The sequence below is a fragment of the Oryctolagus cuniculus genome, chromosome 7, assembly GCF_051225735.1.
Source record: "Oryctolagus cuniculus isolate XC-2025 breed Fujian yellow rabbit chromosome 7, ASM5122573v1, whole genome shotgun sequence".
NCBI classification, from domain to species: domain Eukaryota; kingdom Metazoa; phylum Chordata; class Mammalia; order Lagomorpha; family Leporidae; genus Oryctolagus; species Oryctolagus cuniculus.
Window position 1 is genome coordinate 125,293,598 of NC_142873.1, and position 16,950 is coordinate 125,310,547.

The 16,950-nt window shown below is 57.2% G+C and overlaps 1 protein-coding gene across 1 annotated transcript in view; it reads right to left on the reverse strand.

The window, feature by feature from the left end:
* SLC5A9 (solute carrier family 5 member 9) overlaps positions 1 to 16,950 on the reverse strand; it is a 32,275-nt gene that overhangs the window by 3,253 nt on the left and 12,072 nt on the right. Inside the window, exons 4-14 of the mRNA XM_008265286.5 lie at positions 14,397 to 14,501; positions 13,938 to 14,102; positions 12,740 to 12,845; positions 12,003 to 12,083; positions 11,497 to 11,702; positions 11,168 to 11,303; positions 10,224 to 10,331; positions 8,289 to 8,439; positions 6,457 to 6,625; positions 4,618 to 4,833; positions 1,368 to 1,527 (exon numbers count right to left, since the gene is read on the reverse strand). Of these exons, the coding sequence (XP_008263508.2) occupies positions 1,368 to 1,527; positions 4,618 to 4,833; positions 6,457 to 6,625; positions 8,289 to 8,439; positions 10,224 to 10,331; positions 11,168 to 11,303; positions 11,497 to 11,702; positions 12,003 to 12,083; positions 12,740 to 12,845; positions 13,938 to 14,102; positions 14,397 to 14,501 (1,603 nt within the window). The remainder of the gene's footprint in view (positions 1 to 1,367; positions 1,528 to 4,617; positions 4,834 to 6,456; positions 6,626 to 8,288; positions 8,440 to 10,223; positions 10,332 to 11,167; positions 11,304 to 11,496; positions 11,703 to 12,002; positions 12,084 to 12,739; positions 12,846 to 13,937; positions 14,103 to 14,396; positions 14,502 to 16,950) is intronic.

Below are 16,950 nucleotides of genomic sequence, written 5' to 3' on the forward strand. Positions count from 1 at the left end.
GCAGCTTGGACAGGAAGCTGTGAACTTTAGATTTTGGTGGGATTCTGGAACTTAGCAGGTCGTCAGCTCTAGGCACGTGACTGCTTCCCCCAAGTCAGGGTCTTAAGCAAAATGAAGAGTCACAGTAAGGCTGGCAGCCTTCTCAGGCCTCAGGGACAGCCCAGGGCCCCTAGAACTGGTTAAAGACCTGAGCACCGAACACCATGCCATTGCCAGCCGCATGGCTCAGCAAGCGATGCCCTGATAGTCTTGTCTATGCTTGGAACCTGCTGGAATCATTCCAAGTTCGACACGCCGGAATCTGGGTCGAGAACTGAGGTATCGTCCAAGGTCCTGATGGAGTTAGGCCAATCCAAAGGCAGAAAGCAGCTGCTAGAGGACCCCCGCCCACCGTGGAGGCATCCTCTCACTGAGGCAGGACTTGCACTCAGGGTTTCCTTCGCCTGGCATCTGTCAACCGCAAGGCCAAGCGAAACTGACTTTGGACTTACCAAATGAACTGATTTAACTTTTTGAATTTGAAAATTTGCCTAGGGAAGTTTATAGTTGGGAAATCTCTATAATGCCACTGTTCGTTGGTACCTAATCCTATGTATCATGTCCAAAATAGATACGTTTTATCTTATAATAATTTTCAACATTAGGTACTAGATGGTTTTGCAGGAAATTTGATGAATGGACAATGCTAACTCAGTTGCAAACCCCCAGGAGGCAAAATCAACAGCTGCAGGAGACAGCCCTGGGTGTGGTGGCTGTGGGGGAACCTTGTGGAGACAGACACAGCTACGTGCACACGTGGCCACTCTTGACCCTTGAGGGCCAACCATGCTTTGTGTGGCTGTGGACAGAATCGCACAACACAGAAATGCTTAATAAAAGTGGTGCTGAGGTCTGTGGGGGAAGGGGTGTCTCTAGCCTTCCATGTGGAGGGAACTCAGCAGGTGGAACCCTCTTGCTCTCTGCCCGGGGCCCATTCATTCAGGTGGATTTGGGAAGGATAAAGAAGACCTTCCTGCTTAGTCCCTCCCTCCTTCACAGGCTAGGCTGCGCCCTGGATCAGTTCTGGAGGTGACTGGATGCAGTGTCTGTCTAATCCTGGGGTTCAGTGTTAGCAGGTGCACCTCCCCGGGGGTATAAACCAGATCTCTTGTCCTACGCTTTATCAGTAATGAGGGCAATATTTTCACCCCCATCTGCCTTCTTCATTTGTCTGTTTTTTCTCAAGTAATTCAAGGGCATTATGGGAAGGGTGATATTTTGGGGGCTTCCTCAGAGACCCTATTCCCAATGACCCCAAACGGGGGCTTGGTGGGCCCTGGCATGGTGTCTGTGTCCACCGTGCATTCCCCTGTGTGGCCCCAGCCTACCTGCCGGCTTCTCCCTGCCCTGACTGGAGTTCTCTGCTGCTCCACTTCCTGCAGGGCACGCTCCTGCCGGCCTCTCCGATCTCCCCGGAGAACTCTCCAAGGCCTCCTCTTCTTGGCCAGGGTGGGGGCAGTCGCGCGTCCACCAGGTCAGGCGGGCGAGCTAGAGGAAAGCAGGCAGTGTTTGCAATCCCTCCCTCTGGCTAGAAGCTGCAGACAAAGCGAGTCCCGCTCACGGGAGGCTGCCAGAGCAGCAGCAAGGAGCACCAGGAGCAAGGCCAGGGCGGGGAGCCAAGCGAGTGGCCCAGTGGGAACCCTGTTTGTGAAACATGAGCACTTGCCCTGTGCCAGGGTCCCGCCCGGTACTGGCATTCAAGCCGAGCCAGGCACAGGCCTTGGCCCCAGGGAGCTCGCAGGCTGGGAGACACAAGGCTGCGCAGGGGGTGAGTACTGATAACAAAGGCTTGGAAGGTCTGTGACAGAGCTGATTTTTTTAAAAAGTTGGTTGTTGGCGATGTAGAGTCACCGCGGACTTTAGGCAGGGGTGGAGACCGGATGTGAGGGGATTTTCAAAAGTCTCTTGGAGTGAACTGAGGACTGGAGGCTGTTGCCGGATTGATGCAAGAAATAATAAGTGTGTAGGGTGATAGGCAGGCAGGAGCAGCCTTGAGGACCAACAAGGAGGTAAAATCTCCTAACCAGGGTGACTGAAGTGCCAGGGGAGGGGGCGGGGAGAGGCTACCAGGGCTCCTGCTCCTGCCCTGGATGATCAGGTGGGTAATGGGGCCCCTCCCAAGGACAAGGAGTGCGTGTTGGGGGGGAGTGCGAGAGGACCTGCACGCACACACAGGTGACGACCAGCTTGCAGGGTCTGGAGGAGCCAGGCGAGCAGAAGCAAAGCAGTGTCCGCTGGACAACTCTGCGGCTGGCTTTCCGTCTTCTCCCTCGCGGGGACTCGGCAGAGGGAAACACGGCCAGCTCTCCGGCTGATGTCAGCGGTGGTGGACCCAGCCGTGAGCTCTGAACCGGCTCCTTTCCAGCCAGGCTCTCCTGGCCCACAGTTGTTTGCTACATGTTGGGCCGAGTGTGTGCAGCTGTGCCCAGCCCAAGCAGGCTTCCCAGTGGGATCATGAGAGCTTGGGCCATTTCTTTTCCTGTCTGCATCCCTCAGCGAGCCTTACATTTGTGCTGTGTGGCAGTAGTGACATATGAGCTGTGTCTCTGTGCCACCAAGAGGCAATGAGATTTGGCAGTTTTTTAATCTTGGGGGAGGGGAGTTTGGCTGGAGATCAAGAATTAAGCAAAGCATCATGTTTCTGTAGAACGCTGTTGAGTTCCTAGTCCAAGGACACCGCAAAGTGGGAAGTGTAATGGGTCACAGGTGGGTTATCACTTATATTTTATGGGGCATGGACCAAACAAAGCCCATGAAGTCAGAAGAGTGAGGAGCAGGGTAGAAAAATACTCAGGAGGGAGAACATCATGGAAGTGAACCGAAGAGCGATCACCAGGGGACAGGAAGTGGTCAGTGGTGCCTGCGTCTCCTGGGAACTCAGGAGGAAGATGGAGAGGTAACCCCTGTTTCACCGGAAAGAGGCTATCAGAGAGCTGGGCGAGAGCAATTTCACAGGACCGCTGGGGCCAGCGGCCAGGCTGCCGAGGCTTAGGAAAGAAACAGGAGGTGGGAAGTGGGGGCAGGGAGTGGAGACCGCTCTTAGCACAAGTTTGCTGGAGAAGGAGGCAGCAGTCACTGAGGGAGAACAGGACCCAGCGAGGGACCTCAGATTGGGAAAGACGGCCGGCCGGCCATGTGAGAGTGAGAAGCAGATGCTGGGGGAGAATCTGGATGCGGAGGCGCAGGAGGGGTTGGTTCAGGAGTGAGGCACCAGGAAGGCAGCTTCCTAGTGGGTGGTCTGCTTGCTGCGGGACTCAGTGAAACCAGAGCTCTACTGTCCTGCTGCAAACCCTAAAGTGCCACCTGCACAGGGGCACTGATAATGAATTCCCCCAGTACTTCAGGGACTGACACCTGCCATGGCCTTTGTTATGGCTGCACTGCACCCCTGAGAATCCCTGTGTTAAAGGCCTAACCCCTAGTGCCTCAACACGTGATTGTATTTGGAAATGGGGTCTGAAAGATAAAATTAAAAGGGACAGCACTGTGACACAGCCATGTAGGCCACTGCCTGCAACGGTGGCATCCCATGTGAACTCCAGTTCAAGTCCTGGCTGCTCCACTGCTGATCCAGCTCCCTGCTAATGCTCCTGGGAAAGCAGCAGGGGATGGCCCAAGTGCTTCGGCCCCTGCACCCATGTGGGAGAACTGGATGGAATTCCAGGCTCCTGGCTTTGGACCAGCCCAGCCCTGGCTGTTGCAGCCATTTTGGGATTGAATAGTGGATGGAAGATCTCTTTCTCTCTTTCCCTCATTCCTTCTCTGTAACTCTACCTTTCGAATAAATAAATACACGCTTAAAAATAGAAAAAGTGAAGACTGAATGAGGTCATTAAAATGGGTCCTAACCCAATATGGCTACTGTCCTTAAAGCAAGAGATGGTCACAGACAGGCACAGAGAAGTTCACGTGACCACAGAGAGAAGGCAGACATGTACAGCCATCGAGAGAGCCCTCGGAAGAAACCAGCCCCGTCGACGCCTCGGTCTCGTCCTCCTCAAATTGAGAGGCAACCAATGCCTGTGGTTGAGGCCACTCAGTCTGCAGTGCTCATCCATGGCACTGCCAGCCAGCTGATGCGGGGGGTAAGGATAGAAAGGACTTCACAAGACTGGGCGTCACTGGTAAACCAGGAAGCTTGGGAGAGGTGAGAGTCCTCCATCTAGAAGACTGTTTTCTCAGGCACTTCTCCCCCAGTCACCCCCAAAAATCTCCATTCATTCTTCAAGGTTAGACTCTGTGGGTGCACTCCAGTCCCAGGGTGACTGCCTCCCCTTCTGTGCTTGGCCCCTCCCACTGAGCTTGGTCCTCCTTTGCATGGGGAGGGATTGTATGGCACCTGCTTCGCCCTGGGGACAGACACACGCAGGGACTCTCATCTATGGCACCTGAGCACAAGGCCTGACACACAGCAGGCACTCACAGAGAGGTTGTGAATTGCACGGGCTGCTTTCTGCTTGGGAATTCACAGCCCCACGAGTTCTCCCTCCCAAGGACAAGTGCGTGGCCATGGGGATACCGGAACCAAGCAAACGAAGCGCTGTCCCGGCACTGGGCGGGGCAGGAAGCGCCACTTGCCTTTTCCACAGGGATGGGGGCTGTGCAGAGGCTGACAGTGACGATGACTATGGCAGTGAGTCCGCAAAGGAGCAGCGCGAAGTACAGGTAGTGGAAGTCCTTCAGCACGGCTGGCCTCCGGTCCACCTCCCCGCAGGCCGGGGCCGGGTACGAGAACTCCAGGACCATGCGCAGAAGCCCCACTCCCAGGCCAAACATGAGGCCCCAGAAGGCTCCCTGTGGAGAGAGGGGTGGGACCCAGGGAAGACCCCAGGACCCTGCAAGCCACCTGCCCCCGCTCAGTCTCCCACTGGCTTCCCCCTGAGTGAGCTCCCAAGCCATGCTGAGACCTTCTCTGACCTAGGGACAAGCTAAGGGGTGTACTGCCAGGGACAGGGGCTGTACCAGGTCTGGCAGGCAGAGCAGGATTTGAATCCGGGCTCCATGTCAGAATGACTCTGAACCAACCCCCTGACCCTGCCAACCGAGAGTCCTCCCTTGGGCAACGATCAGTGGACTTAGTTAGTACCAAGGAGTGGGTACTTGATATTCAGCTACAGCGGAATAAGCTTGTGTAATAAATGGGGAACACCAGGATCCCCAGCCACCTTTGTGCTATGAAGAATCAGAAAGAACAGAGATTTTGCTTTCTTCACTAGAGCTCCCCTAACCTGTTACCTGCTCCTGTGCCTGTTCGGATGACTTATATTTTAAAAAGTGAGATTCTGGGAGCGGCGCTGTGGCGCAGCGAGTTAACGCCCTGGCCTGAAGCGCCATAATCCCATATGGGCACTAGTTCAAGTCCCGGCTGCTTCACTTCCGATCCAGCTCTCTGCTATGGCCTGGGAAAGCAGTAGAAGATGGCCCAAGTGCTTGGGCCCCTGCACCTGCATGGGAGACCCAGAAGAAGCTCCTGGCTCCTGGCTTCGGATCAGTGCAGCTCTGGCCATTGCGGCCATCTGGGGAGTGAACCAGCGGATGGAAGACCGCTCTCTCTATCTCTACCTCTTTTTGTAACTCTTTCAAATAAATAAAATAAATCTTTAAAACAAAGAAAAAGTGAGATTCTGATCATGACATCAAAAACTCTCGGATGGGCAGAGACACCCGAATTGGACGACGAGGTCTTGCTGTGTGCTGGGCTCATCACCTGGCTTAGGGAGGCCGTCAGGGAGAGACTCTGAGATCTTCTCTGCAGTGAACGTGAACTCTCACGATGTCCTTGTGGAGTTGTGTCCACGGCATCACTGCCCAAGGCCCAGCCTGGAGAATCGGGCCTATCTGTTCTATGTACTCCTGGGGAAGGACCAGCTCTCCAGTCCCGGGAGCCCTAGCTTCCTCCCGGCCTGTCAGCTTGCAGCGTGGTCATGCGGGTGATGTGTGCTCAGGCCCCGCTGTGAGTTCACACCTGGCTGCCTTCCTGCCAGCGCTGTTTTGCTCACGCACAGAACTGCAGGGCGCTGGAGACAGCGTGGACTCTGGAGAGCTCCGAGCCTGCTTTCACTCTCACACACACTATCCCTCCTTCCCGTGGGTCTCTCAGGTCTCAGCTCAGGTGTCACTTCACCCAGGGAGTCCACCCTGACGCCCTCCCAGGAGACCCTAGGCTGAGTGCTGTGCTTGATGCCCCCAGCAGCCATTAAGCATTTGTACATTAGCTTGTTAGGTCATTTCTGCCCCCTGGGGGCTCAGCAACCTTCCCAAGAATTCTACCATTGCGTTCCTGGAGCGGCCCTGAGTCAGTGACTGAATCTAGACCTGTTGCTATGGTCAGGGAGACGGACGGCCACAAAGACCAGAGCATCGGCGGGAGCTCCAGACCCCGTGCTGCAGGGGCAGGGACAGGTACGCTGCACTCACGGGCTCCGTGACCCTCTTGCAGAAGATGGCCAGCAGGAAGAGGGCGGTGATGGGCGGGGCCAGGTAGCTGGTGACAGACTGGATGTAGTCGAAGAGCTGCCCGCTGTTGGAGCTCTGGATGAGAGGGATCCAGAGGATGCTGACGACCACCAGGAACACCACGAACACTCTGCCAGGGAGAGCACAGCGCGCCGTGGGGCACCCTCGGCTAGGCCTGGCGAGGGCTGGGGGAAGGGCGAAGGGCTGGGGATGCGTGGTCACTGACGCACAGAAGGTCAGAAAGCCGGAATCCCAAATATTAAGGTTCAGAAATCAAGAGTGCTAAAGCCCCGGAACACAAGAATTCCCAATCCAAACCCCCAGAATTCATCGGGCGCCTTCGAGATCATGTCACTCACCTATTGCTCATGGTTTGTTCCATACCTTTCACTCCACCACCCGCCCCAGTACAAGGCCTCAGATCTCTGCTTGGGAAGCTTTTCCTTCTCTTTCATTCCCAACCCTGCACGGGGCAGAGGCCTTGTCCACGCTCCTTCAGCTCCCACCGGCTCTCCTTGATGTTGGCACTGAGCTTAGGGAAGGAACCCATCCTCCTCATCCTGGCCTGAGCCTAAATCCCTAAAGTACTCCTGATGTACGATTTGTGCAGATGTGGGAACAGAAAACTTTTCTTGCAAGGGCTTGATGTAGTGATACAAATAGCCACAAGATGGAGCCCAAATCCCACTGACTGATGAAAGAAGTGGCATGGAGACCACAGAGTGTGCCAAGAGACAGGGGCTGCTTCCTTTGAGATGTCTTTGCACACCTGTCTTCTGCCTCCCCTTCTCCTTCTCCCAGGCTCCACCAGAGCAGTGGCCACCCAAGTGGCTCCTCCTACCACTCATCCCCTCCCTCGTCCTCCGGCCAGATCCTGGCTGGTCTCTCCTTGCTCTGAGCTGGGGGTGCACATCTGAGCAGGCAGGAGGACCCCGTCAGGATCCCATGGAGGGGACAGTGAGTGCAAAGGCAGGGGTGTGAAGGAACATGACATCTACTTAATCCACAGAACGTCTGCATGCATCCAACGGTGGGGGAAGCTAAGAACCTCTGTCCAGAAGCTCAGTTAGCCAAGCTTAAAGTACAAAACCAGGATTTCAGAGAGGGCGCATCAACCCCATGGAAACCACAACCCCCCAGCCTATGGAGAGCAAGACTACTCAGCCACCACGCTACTCCTTTAAAAGCATAAAACAGCCCCCTACAATGTGAAGTTCCAATTCTTTGGCTTGGTGTCAAGGCTCTGTGTCACCTGGAGACAATCTGCCATGACCTCTCTGTGTTCCCTGTTGCTCCATCTTAAACAGTGAGCACCCTGAGGCAGGGCTATGTGACCCTGGCACGGGGACATGCAAGGTGGATCTGAGGGATGAAATGAGCAGCCTCTTGGGTGTCTGGGGGTAGCAGCCGGGGTTGGGCTGAGACCCTGGAGGGAGCCGCTTGCTCACTTCCCTCCCCTGTGCACCATTCACCTGTCCTAACCCAAGAGCTTTGCCATCTTGTCTCAAGCACCCCGTTGATCAAGTCAAGAGAAAAGAAAGAGGCAGGGAAGAGATTTTTTTTCTCCCTCCCCATTATTCCAGAAGGGGTGGAGTGGCCCACAGTGGGGTAGGGGCTTACCTAAGGGCACAGGAGAGTGCTGCTGGTCCTAGAACCCAGGGCCCTGTCTGCAACCCAGGGTCCCACCCCAGCCAGAGTCTTCAGGGAAACCAGAGCAGCAGGAGACCAAAGAGGGGCGGGGCTCGGCCTGCAGGGAGGGGCTGCTGGAAGGAGGGAAGCAAGGGCCGGCGCACCTGCCCACCACCATCAGCTCCTGCTCTGTTGCCTTGTTGCGGAGGCGCCGCCACACGTCGACTGCGAACAGGGTGCTGCTGCTGTTGAAGGTGGAGGTGAGCGAGCTCATGAGGGCAGCCATCATCACGGCGATCATCAGGCCCCGCAGACCTGGCGGACAGGAGCCGTGGGAGGATGGCCAGCCGGTGGGGCCTGGCAGGTGGGACTGAAGATGGCCGGGAAAGGCCCTGGGGGAGTTCCCACCTGCACCTGCACCTGCACAGCCAAGGAGTCCAGGAGCCCGCAGAGCCAGAGCAGGGTCTGGCCAGGCCGCGTGGCCTTGGGTGTGGCTCATTTGTCCTCTCCAGCCTCAGTTTCCTCATCTGTGCCATAGGGCATGGGAGACAAGGTGCTATTTAGAGCTCTCTGCAGCTTTCTAGTCTGTCTGGATCCATAGCTTTGTAGACTTAGGCAGCGTCAGTAACACCCTCCATGTGGGGCTAGGGTGACTGCTGCTGACCAGTGCCTGTTGACAACTGTGTGCTGTGTGGAATTTTGTGCCTTCTTCCTGACACCTCAGTGCTGGGCTGAAGCCCCAGCCTGAGAGGCAGATGCGGCGGCTGTTTGTGAGTTCTGCTGGGAACTGGCTGGGTGAGTGCCGCTGCTCCCTGGACTGGTCCTGTGCCCTTCTGAGCCTGGTTCTCCACGCAGACAAGGGGAGGCTCCCTGACGACAGTGACGAAGCTACTGGAACTGCGACTCCCGGGGGGATGACCTCCAGCCTTGGTCCCACCTCCGTCCTCTTCTCTCCATGTTCTGATGGAGCTAGACCCCTCCCTGTGGTTGAAGAGGCTCACCCCACCTCCCTGGGGGACCCCCCAGGTGGGTTGCAGTCAAGTGTTGCAAACACAGGTCCCCACTTCCTCGGGCCTCCCACTTCCCTCGGAAGTTGCCAGCATCTTTCTGGTCCCTTGCCGTACACCTCAGGGTTATCTTAGGCCCCTCCTTGACTCTCCACCCTTCATCGGCCCCTCTGTGGCTGCTCTGTCCTAGTTGGGTCTCCAATCAGCTCTGCTATTTCTTTGACTTATTTCTCATTTTATGGGCAAGATGGAATAGCCCTGCTCACCCACTGCCTGCCACAAGCCCAATCTCAGTAGCCTTGCCATCCTACCTTGCGCAGCCAGGAGCTGGGAGCCCTCTTGGAGCCCCCGTCAGTCACCATACCCTGCCCGTTCTGCCTCCCGGACACCTTCAGCTCCCTCCTCGTCCTCTCTAGAGCTGCGGACTCATCCCAGTCGCACTTCCCTGGACTGGACTGCTGCCACCCCTCCTCCACTGTCTCCCGGCTCCTGCCTAAGCCTGCCTCCACGCCCCAGAGGTGCAGTCAGCCATGCTCTGTCCTAAAACCCCAGTGCCCTCTGCCGTCTCTGGAGCGAAGGCTACGTGCAGGACAGGGTCTGGCCATGGCAGCCTCTCCAGGAAGGCTGTCTTTCTTCCTCTGGCCTCCGAGTCCGCCCTGGGCCGCTCTAGTTCAGAGGTCACAGTCTCTCCGCCTTGGGCCTTTGCACACCCAGCCTCTCATCCCTAAAATGGCATTCCCAGGCCGCCACCCCCAGCTTTGTCAGCTTGGGATTTGCCTTGGGACATAGCTCCATTTCCTCCTCTCTGGGAGACCTTCCTGACTCTTCCCAGACTGGGTCACAGCCAAGTCTCAGCTGAGTGTCCGGAAACAGCAGGAAGCCGGGCCAGGGCCTGGCCCTCCTCTGCAGCCCCAGGACCCGAAAGCCGAGCAGGTGCCTTCCAAACACTGCTGCAAAGTGTGGCTGTGTGCATGTGTGTGTCAGGCAGGGGTGCGGAGTGAGGATTTCTCTTTGCTCTTCCCATCTGTTCTTAGTGCTGACCCTGGTGGGCAGCAGGGATCAGAGGAGGCTGAGCAGGGAGATGGGACTCACCAATGGGCATGAGCCCCATGACCAGCTTGGGGTAGGCGATGTTGGAACATCCCACTCGGGCCCCGCAGACTCTTTGGCAGATGTCGGGGTCCACACAGCCCACCTCGTCTGCAAAGAAAGGGGTGGCAGTTAGAACAATGGGGCCCTGTGCTTTCTCGGGGTCACCCCGTTTGCTCTCTGACTCCCGGAGATGCTGGCAATGACCATGACCCTGGTGGTGTCAGGGCCTCTGGCCAGTTTCTTACTTGTGTTCTACCCTGCAAAGCTTGAGAGTTCTTTGGGTGTCAGGCCTTGCATCTTTGTTCTTTTTTTTTATTTGTTTGGAAGGCAGAGTGAGAGAGACAGAGGGAGGAAGGGAGGAAAGGAGAGAGAGAGAGAGAGATGGAGGTAGGAGGAGAGAAAGAAGGAGAGAGAGAGAGAGAGAGAGAGACAGGGAGAGAGAGAGAAATCTACCATCCACTGATTCACTCCCCAAATATCTGCAACAACCAGATCTGGGCCAGGCTGAAGCCAGGAGCCAGACCTTTATCCTGGTCTCCCACTCGGTGGGCAGGGATTCAAGTAGTTGGGCCATTTTCTTGTGCCTTCCCAGGCGCATTAGCAGGAAGCAGAGTAGCTGGGACTGGAACCAGCACTCTTCTATGGGATGCGGGCTTCCCAAACAGTGGCTTAACCTGCGGCACCACCATGCTGGCGGCCAGGCAGTGCCTGATGATAAAGGAACGGAAACATCCTTGGGAGGTGTTTTCCGCCCGTGAGGGGGAAGCAGGGCTTTCAGACGGCATTCAGACATTGGTCTCTTCCACTGAAGGGCGACGAGTTCAGCCCACAAAGCCCAGATGCTGTCTCTGTTCTTACCAGGGAAGCAGCCTCAGCTCCCGCCCAGCATTGCCCAGGGCACCTTGTCCTCGCATCCCCTGCCAAGGAGCAAGGCGAGCACTCACCTGGGTACAGGGCCCGGCTGATCATGCCCGGCATGACGATGAAGAAGGTGGGCAGGATCTTCAGGTAGCCCCCCAGCACTGAGCCTCCCTTGGCGTGGGACAGACTCTTGGCGGAGAGTGACCGCTGCACAATGACCTGCACAGGAGCATAGCACAGGGGTGTGGCCCCTTGCCGGGGGAGCTCTGCCCAGCCGCACGTGCGCCCTGACCCCGTTCCTGTTCCCAGCCCAGGACCAGGCCCACTCCTCTGTGTCTCCTGTGCCTGAATTCTCTGCAGAAAGCCCCCCCCACTCCCTGGTGGGCTTGGATACACCTGCCTGGGGCATTACCTGGTCTGTGCACCAGCACCAGGTGGCCAGCACGGTAAGTCCAAAAATGAGACCCGGCCATGGGATGTCCCCGCTCACAGGGTCCCGAAGCATGTGGAAGGCGTCTGGCCGTGGGAGGTGACAGGTGGTATTGGGGACTGTGACGTTAGGGATGGCCTGCCTGTAGCGCTGCTCCAGGCCTGGGTACCAGCCCACCTCCTGAAAGCCTGTAGGAGCAGACACAGTGAGAGAAACAGCGCCAGGAGCTCACTGGACTGGTAACGCAGCCCAGCCCAGCTCCCAGCTCCATGTGGGCCCCCCGGGGTTACAACTGACAGAGGGGTTGGGAATGGGGCAGGGAGACAGGGGCTAGGCTCAAGACACCTGGTTTGGAAAGAGAATCCTGACCTGGAGAAGAGACATGGCTCTGAGCTGGGGAAGCTTCCAGACAAACCACAGAGAGGGCAAAGCCACATCAGAGAGGACTTTGGGGTGAGCTTAGGGGGGTGTGTATGCCTCTTCCTCACCCAGAAACATGAGGACCAGGGCTCCCCCCACCATGATCAGCGTCTGCAGAGCATCTGTGTAGATCACAGCCATGAGGCCCCCTGGGGACAACAGCAGAGGGTTCATCAGTCAGCATTCCCAGCAGCGCGCCCCCTAGCTCCCATCCTGGGAGGATCCAGGCTGGCCACAGTCAAAGTGCTCTGGGCTAGTTCTGTCCGGTCTGGCGGTGGCCATAGCTTCTCCTTGCTGTTTGGTTTCCCAGGGCCATTCCTTTGCAGGTGCTGTTAGCTCCCCTGGGAGTACAGCCTCCTTTCCCTCTCCATCTGAAAGTCCCCAGCCTATGCAAGTCTGCCCTGCACCGGCCTCTCGGGCCGCCCAGTCTTGCATGGGCGACGTTGAAGAGACAGAAGAGGGTGGATTTGCACTTTTGCATGGAGCTACCCATGGCAACTGTGGTCTAGATCACGGGCCCCTAATGTCGACCCTACACCCTGCTGCCATGGGCCTTTCCTGTGTCTCCTGCCATTCCTCCTTCCTGTCTGCCCTTGTGCGTCCCGCTGTGTCGCTCAGTCTCTTCCTCCAAGCTGCCCCCTGGCTGTGTGTCCCCGTCTCTGCCTGTCTGTCTCTCCGCCTCTCTCTCCGGTCGTCTCTCTCCCTTGGTCATTCTCTCGGTCTCTGGGTCACTCAGAAGCTGCCCTATCTCCTCCCGCTGGTCTCTCAGTGTCTGCACAGTGCTGAGATCCACCCTCAGACCCACCTGCAATGGTGTAGATGGCTGTCACCACCAGCAGAAGCGCCGTGGAGAGATAAAGGTTCCAGCCCAAGGCCATCTGGATGAACAGGGCTCCAGAGAAGATGTCCGTCTGCAGAGAGCCAGGACCCATGGAGCCAGCCCACCTGAGGCCCTCAGTGTGGCGGCTGTGGGCGTGTCACTCAGCTGCTCCGCCCCTCAGTGCCCCGAACCCTGGCCACACAACAAAGAGGGCGGGGCCTTGTGTGCCACACTGAGGACCTGCTCCACCTGGCTGACAGCCGTGGATACGCAAAGCCTGCAGCTTTGAGACTGAGAAAAGTTGAACCCAGTGACGCGGCCAGGCTTGTCTGGTGGCCGTGAGGGGAGTGGTGAGAAAGGGATGGAAGGCTGAGGAAATGAAGAGGAAGCTGGGGTGGGGAGGAAGAGGCCATTTGGGAGGAGAGAGTGGGACCCCAGGGGTCCCGGACTGCTCCTGGACAGAGCAGGGGCCCCAGCTGACCGGTCAGGAGCCCTGTCCTAGGAGACATCTGTGGGCCGGGTGGGCTTATTCGAGGCCCTGGGGAGCAGCCTGCCCTAAGCTGACCCAGACTGTGTTCAGCACTGGAAGAACAGGGACCTTAGGGAGGGTCATTTTCAGCACCAGGCCTGGCTACTGGCTGGCTGAGCTCCCTGTGGTATGCGTGGGGCCCAATCGTGACCGTTTTGTGAACTCCGTACAGGGTGGACAGCCTCACAGCGTGGACAAGAGCCGGCCTGGCCGCTGCGGCTCCTCTTGTGGACTTGGGCAAGGCGGGCCACTTGACCAGCTTTGCTTCCTGAGTTGAGCTCAGTAGAGGGACACTAAGCTTTTTTCTGTCTAACATTCTCGGTAGTTAGTGCCTGGTCACTGAATGAGAATCAATTAATCGGAAGATAAATCAAGGAAGGAACGAATTATGAGAGCGTGAGTTCTTTGAATACAGGGACTTTCATTCACTCAGCAAGCGTTCATCCTTCGTCCCTGCTTGCCCCGCTGCTGTGTGGGGAGCCCGTGCCAGCGGTGTGCGTGGAGCTGGCTGGCCGTCCCTCTCCTCTCCTGCAGTCTCGCCCCTGTCCGTGACCCTCAGCGTCCCCTACGCTGTAAGCCCGTGGCCACGCACGCGGCAGGTCTCTGCACCCAGTGTGCTCAGGGACGAGGCGACGGCAGCAAGCAGGCACCCACCGAGATCTTGGTGAAGATGTAGATGATGAGAGACAGGACGGACAAGTACATCTGGATCCTCTGGCCCCCGAAGCGCTTCCTCAGGTACTGTGGCATGGTGACCACTCCTGCGGCGATGTACACAGGGACGAAGACCCAGCCCAGCGCCAGGAGCAGCCAGGTCGCCTGGGAGAGGGGGGAGAAGAAGGCCTGCAGGCAGCAAATGCAGATGGAGGGGGCCTCCCATCTGCTGTGGACGAGCCCTGGCCAGGGAGGTGTGGCACTTAGGCCACCATTGCAGGCCTTCTATGTGGCCTCGGATGACCCCTCTGCCTCCTCCAGGCCTTGGTTTCCTCCTCTATAAAATGGGTCCCCAGTTCACCATGCGGCCTCCCAAGCACCTGTAAGATCCCTAGCACTAAGGCCGGAGTTGGGGGTGGGTTCAGACCCTTCCTCCCCAGGCCAGGTCAGCTTCCTTACGTTCCACTCGAAGCCTCCCACGGCCAGGCCACCAGCAGCCCCTGTCCCGGCCAGACCGATGAACAAGCCACTGCCCACATTGCTGGACATCAGAGACGCTCCGATCTGCAAGACACAGGTGGGGTCAAGGGTCAGGATTCCTCTGAACCAATCAGGAACCAGGCCTGAGAGTGAGGCGGAGGCGTGCTGCAGACATTTGTAGGGTACCCGCTGGCCGCCACATGCTCCATCAGGTACATTATGCGCGTTAACACGTGTAATCCATGCACATATCCAGATGGAGGACTAATAATTTTCCCAAGGCACAGAGGAAGGAAGGAACGGCAGGAAAAGAGGAAAAGTGAAAATGAGCCCAGTGGCTCCAAGTCACCCGGAGAGTCGGTGGCAAATCTGGAAGGAAGGAAGTCAGAGAAGAGGCCCCGCCAGGGGGGATAAAGCCGCGCAGTGGGCCGTGGACGCAGGCCTCAGAGAGGAGGCAGTGGAGGGGGCAGGGGAGCCCCCTGGGGGTGGGGGGAGGCTCCCCCACCAGTTCCCGCAGGCTCCCGGGTGAGGCCCCAGGGAAGAGCTGAGGGGCTGAGCACAGGCCAGGCCGCCAGGAGCTGAGCGAAGATTTCTCTTCCAGAGGCAGAGGGCAATGCTAATAATAGCAGCAGCGACACTGATCGGAGGCCCGGGGCACTCGCCAGGGCACTGCCGCCGTAATTAACATATTCAGTCCCACACACACCCCACGAGGTACGTGCTATCACTGTCCCCAGTTTACTGATGGACGGACTGAGGTGCCCGAGTCCTACAGCTGAGAAGGGGCAGAGGGAGGATTCACCCCTGGTGCTCTGGATCCCGGAGCCACTGCCCAAAACCATCGCTTGGCACCTGCTAAGCACTCAGTCACTGTTCTCTCTCATTAGTAGGTGGGACCCTTGCCGGGGAGGGGAGACAGGAAAGAGAGAGGGGCTGTGGGGTCTGGGAAGAGGCCTGGAGGAGCCCTCCAAGGCAGGACGGGGGTGGGGGCTGGAAGGGAAGCGTTGTGTCCTATGTCACCTTAATAAAATCCCTTCCTCTCCCACAACCCCAGCTGCTTCCCCTGTGAAGGGTGGGGACTCACCTCCCTATAACTTCCTGTTCTCCTAGTGTTCTTGGGAAATAGAAGCGTATGGAGGAACTCAGAGAAGAGGCAGCATAGCAGGGCAAAGGCACAGAGGTAACAAATGTGGCCTGCTGTCACCACAGCCTGGTGCTATGCTGCCCTGACACCTGTGCACACACACATGCAAATACACCCTCGCACACATGGATACATGGTCACACATACATGTGCACACATGTGTGCACACACATACACACGCAAGTCCCCACATGTGCATACAGTACACACACATGTACAAGCCATTTATGCATGCGCATGCACACACCTGCACACGGACTCACAGTGCACCCCCACATGGTGCACGAGGCCATCCAGCGGGGCTGTGGGTCCCTCAGAACAGGCAGAATGCCCTTCACAAGCAGACTGCCAACCGTGGCTGGAGAGCTTGTCTTCAGACCAAGCGCCGTCTCCCATACTAATAGCTTCTTGCGCTGCATGCGTGACCTTGTGGTTTTAAATCACACCATCAGGGTGGTTGCAATCTTTCACCCAGAACTGGCAGAGGAAGGGGCTGAGCCCTTGGGGAGAGTCAGGCTGTCTCCAGGAGACCCCTGGTATCTCCATGAGCCCCAAGCCAATCAGCATACCGTAGGGGAAACCCCTTGTCCAGTGGGCACCCCCTTAGAATGACCCAGTGAAAAGATGGTGATGCCTCAAAAACCCTGGACACTTCCTGAAAGCCAGCGTCCTGTTCAGGCCCTCCATCTGCTCTCCTCTTGGACCGGATACTTTACTGTCAAATAAAACTTTCTGTCTCTTTGCAAATTGTTTCTTGGCCTTTTATTACTATACTGAGCTGAGGAAAAGAACACACAAAACTCACTCCAGCAGCCACTCTCCCCTGTGCGACATATATGCAAACATTCACACTCACAATCCACTCACACAATGCATTCATTTGCAAGTACAGCCTTACATGCACAATGCACAGTCACACATACATGCATACCTATTATGCACACACTGAGCACATGTGCATGTACTCACACATGCGACCCCACACAGGTGCAGACATGCCATACATGCATGCACATACATGTGAACACTCACAATGCACTCTCACATACACACATCAATTCATGCCTACACTTGCTTGCACATGCTCACACGCATGCACACACTCATTTACTCTCAAATGTGCACACACACATCCTGCCAGGTGGTCCGGTGTGATGCCAGGGCTGGGCTGGGCCACCTGACAGAGCAGAGTCCCCCAAGACCTCCTGCTCCAAAGCAAGAGCTGCCAGGCCCTCAGCGGCCATGGCCACGGCCCCAACCCAGCCCTGGGATTCCTTTATACTGAGCGGAGCGAGAGCTCACCGCCCCTTCTTCCTCTCCCAGATCCTGGACCTCCCAGACAGCCCACAGAGCCTGCAGGGTCTCCTTTGCTCCTTAGAGGACCTGGAG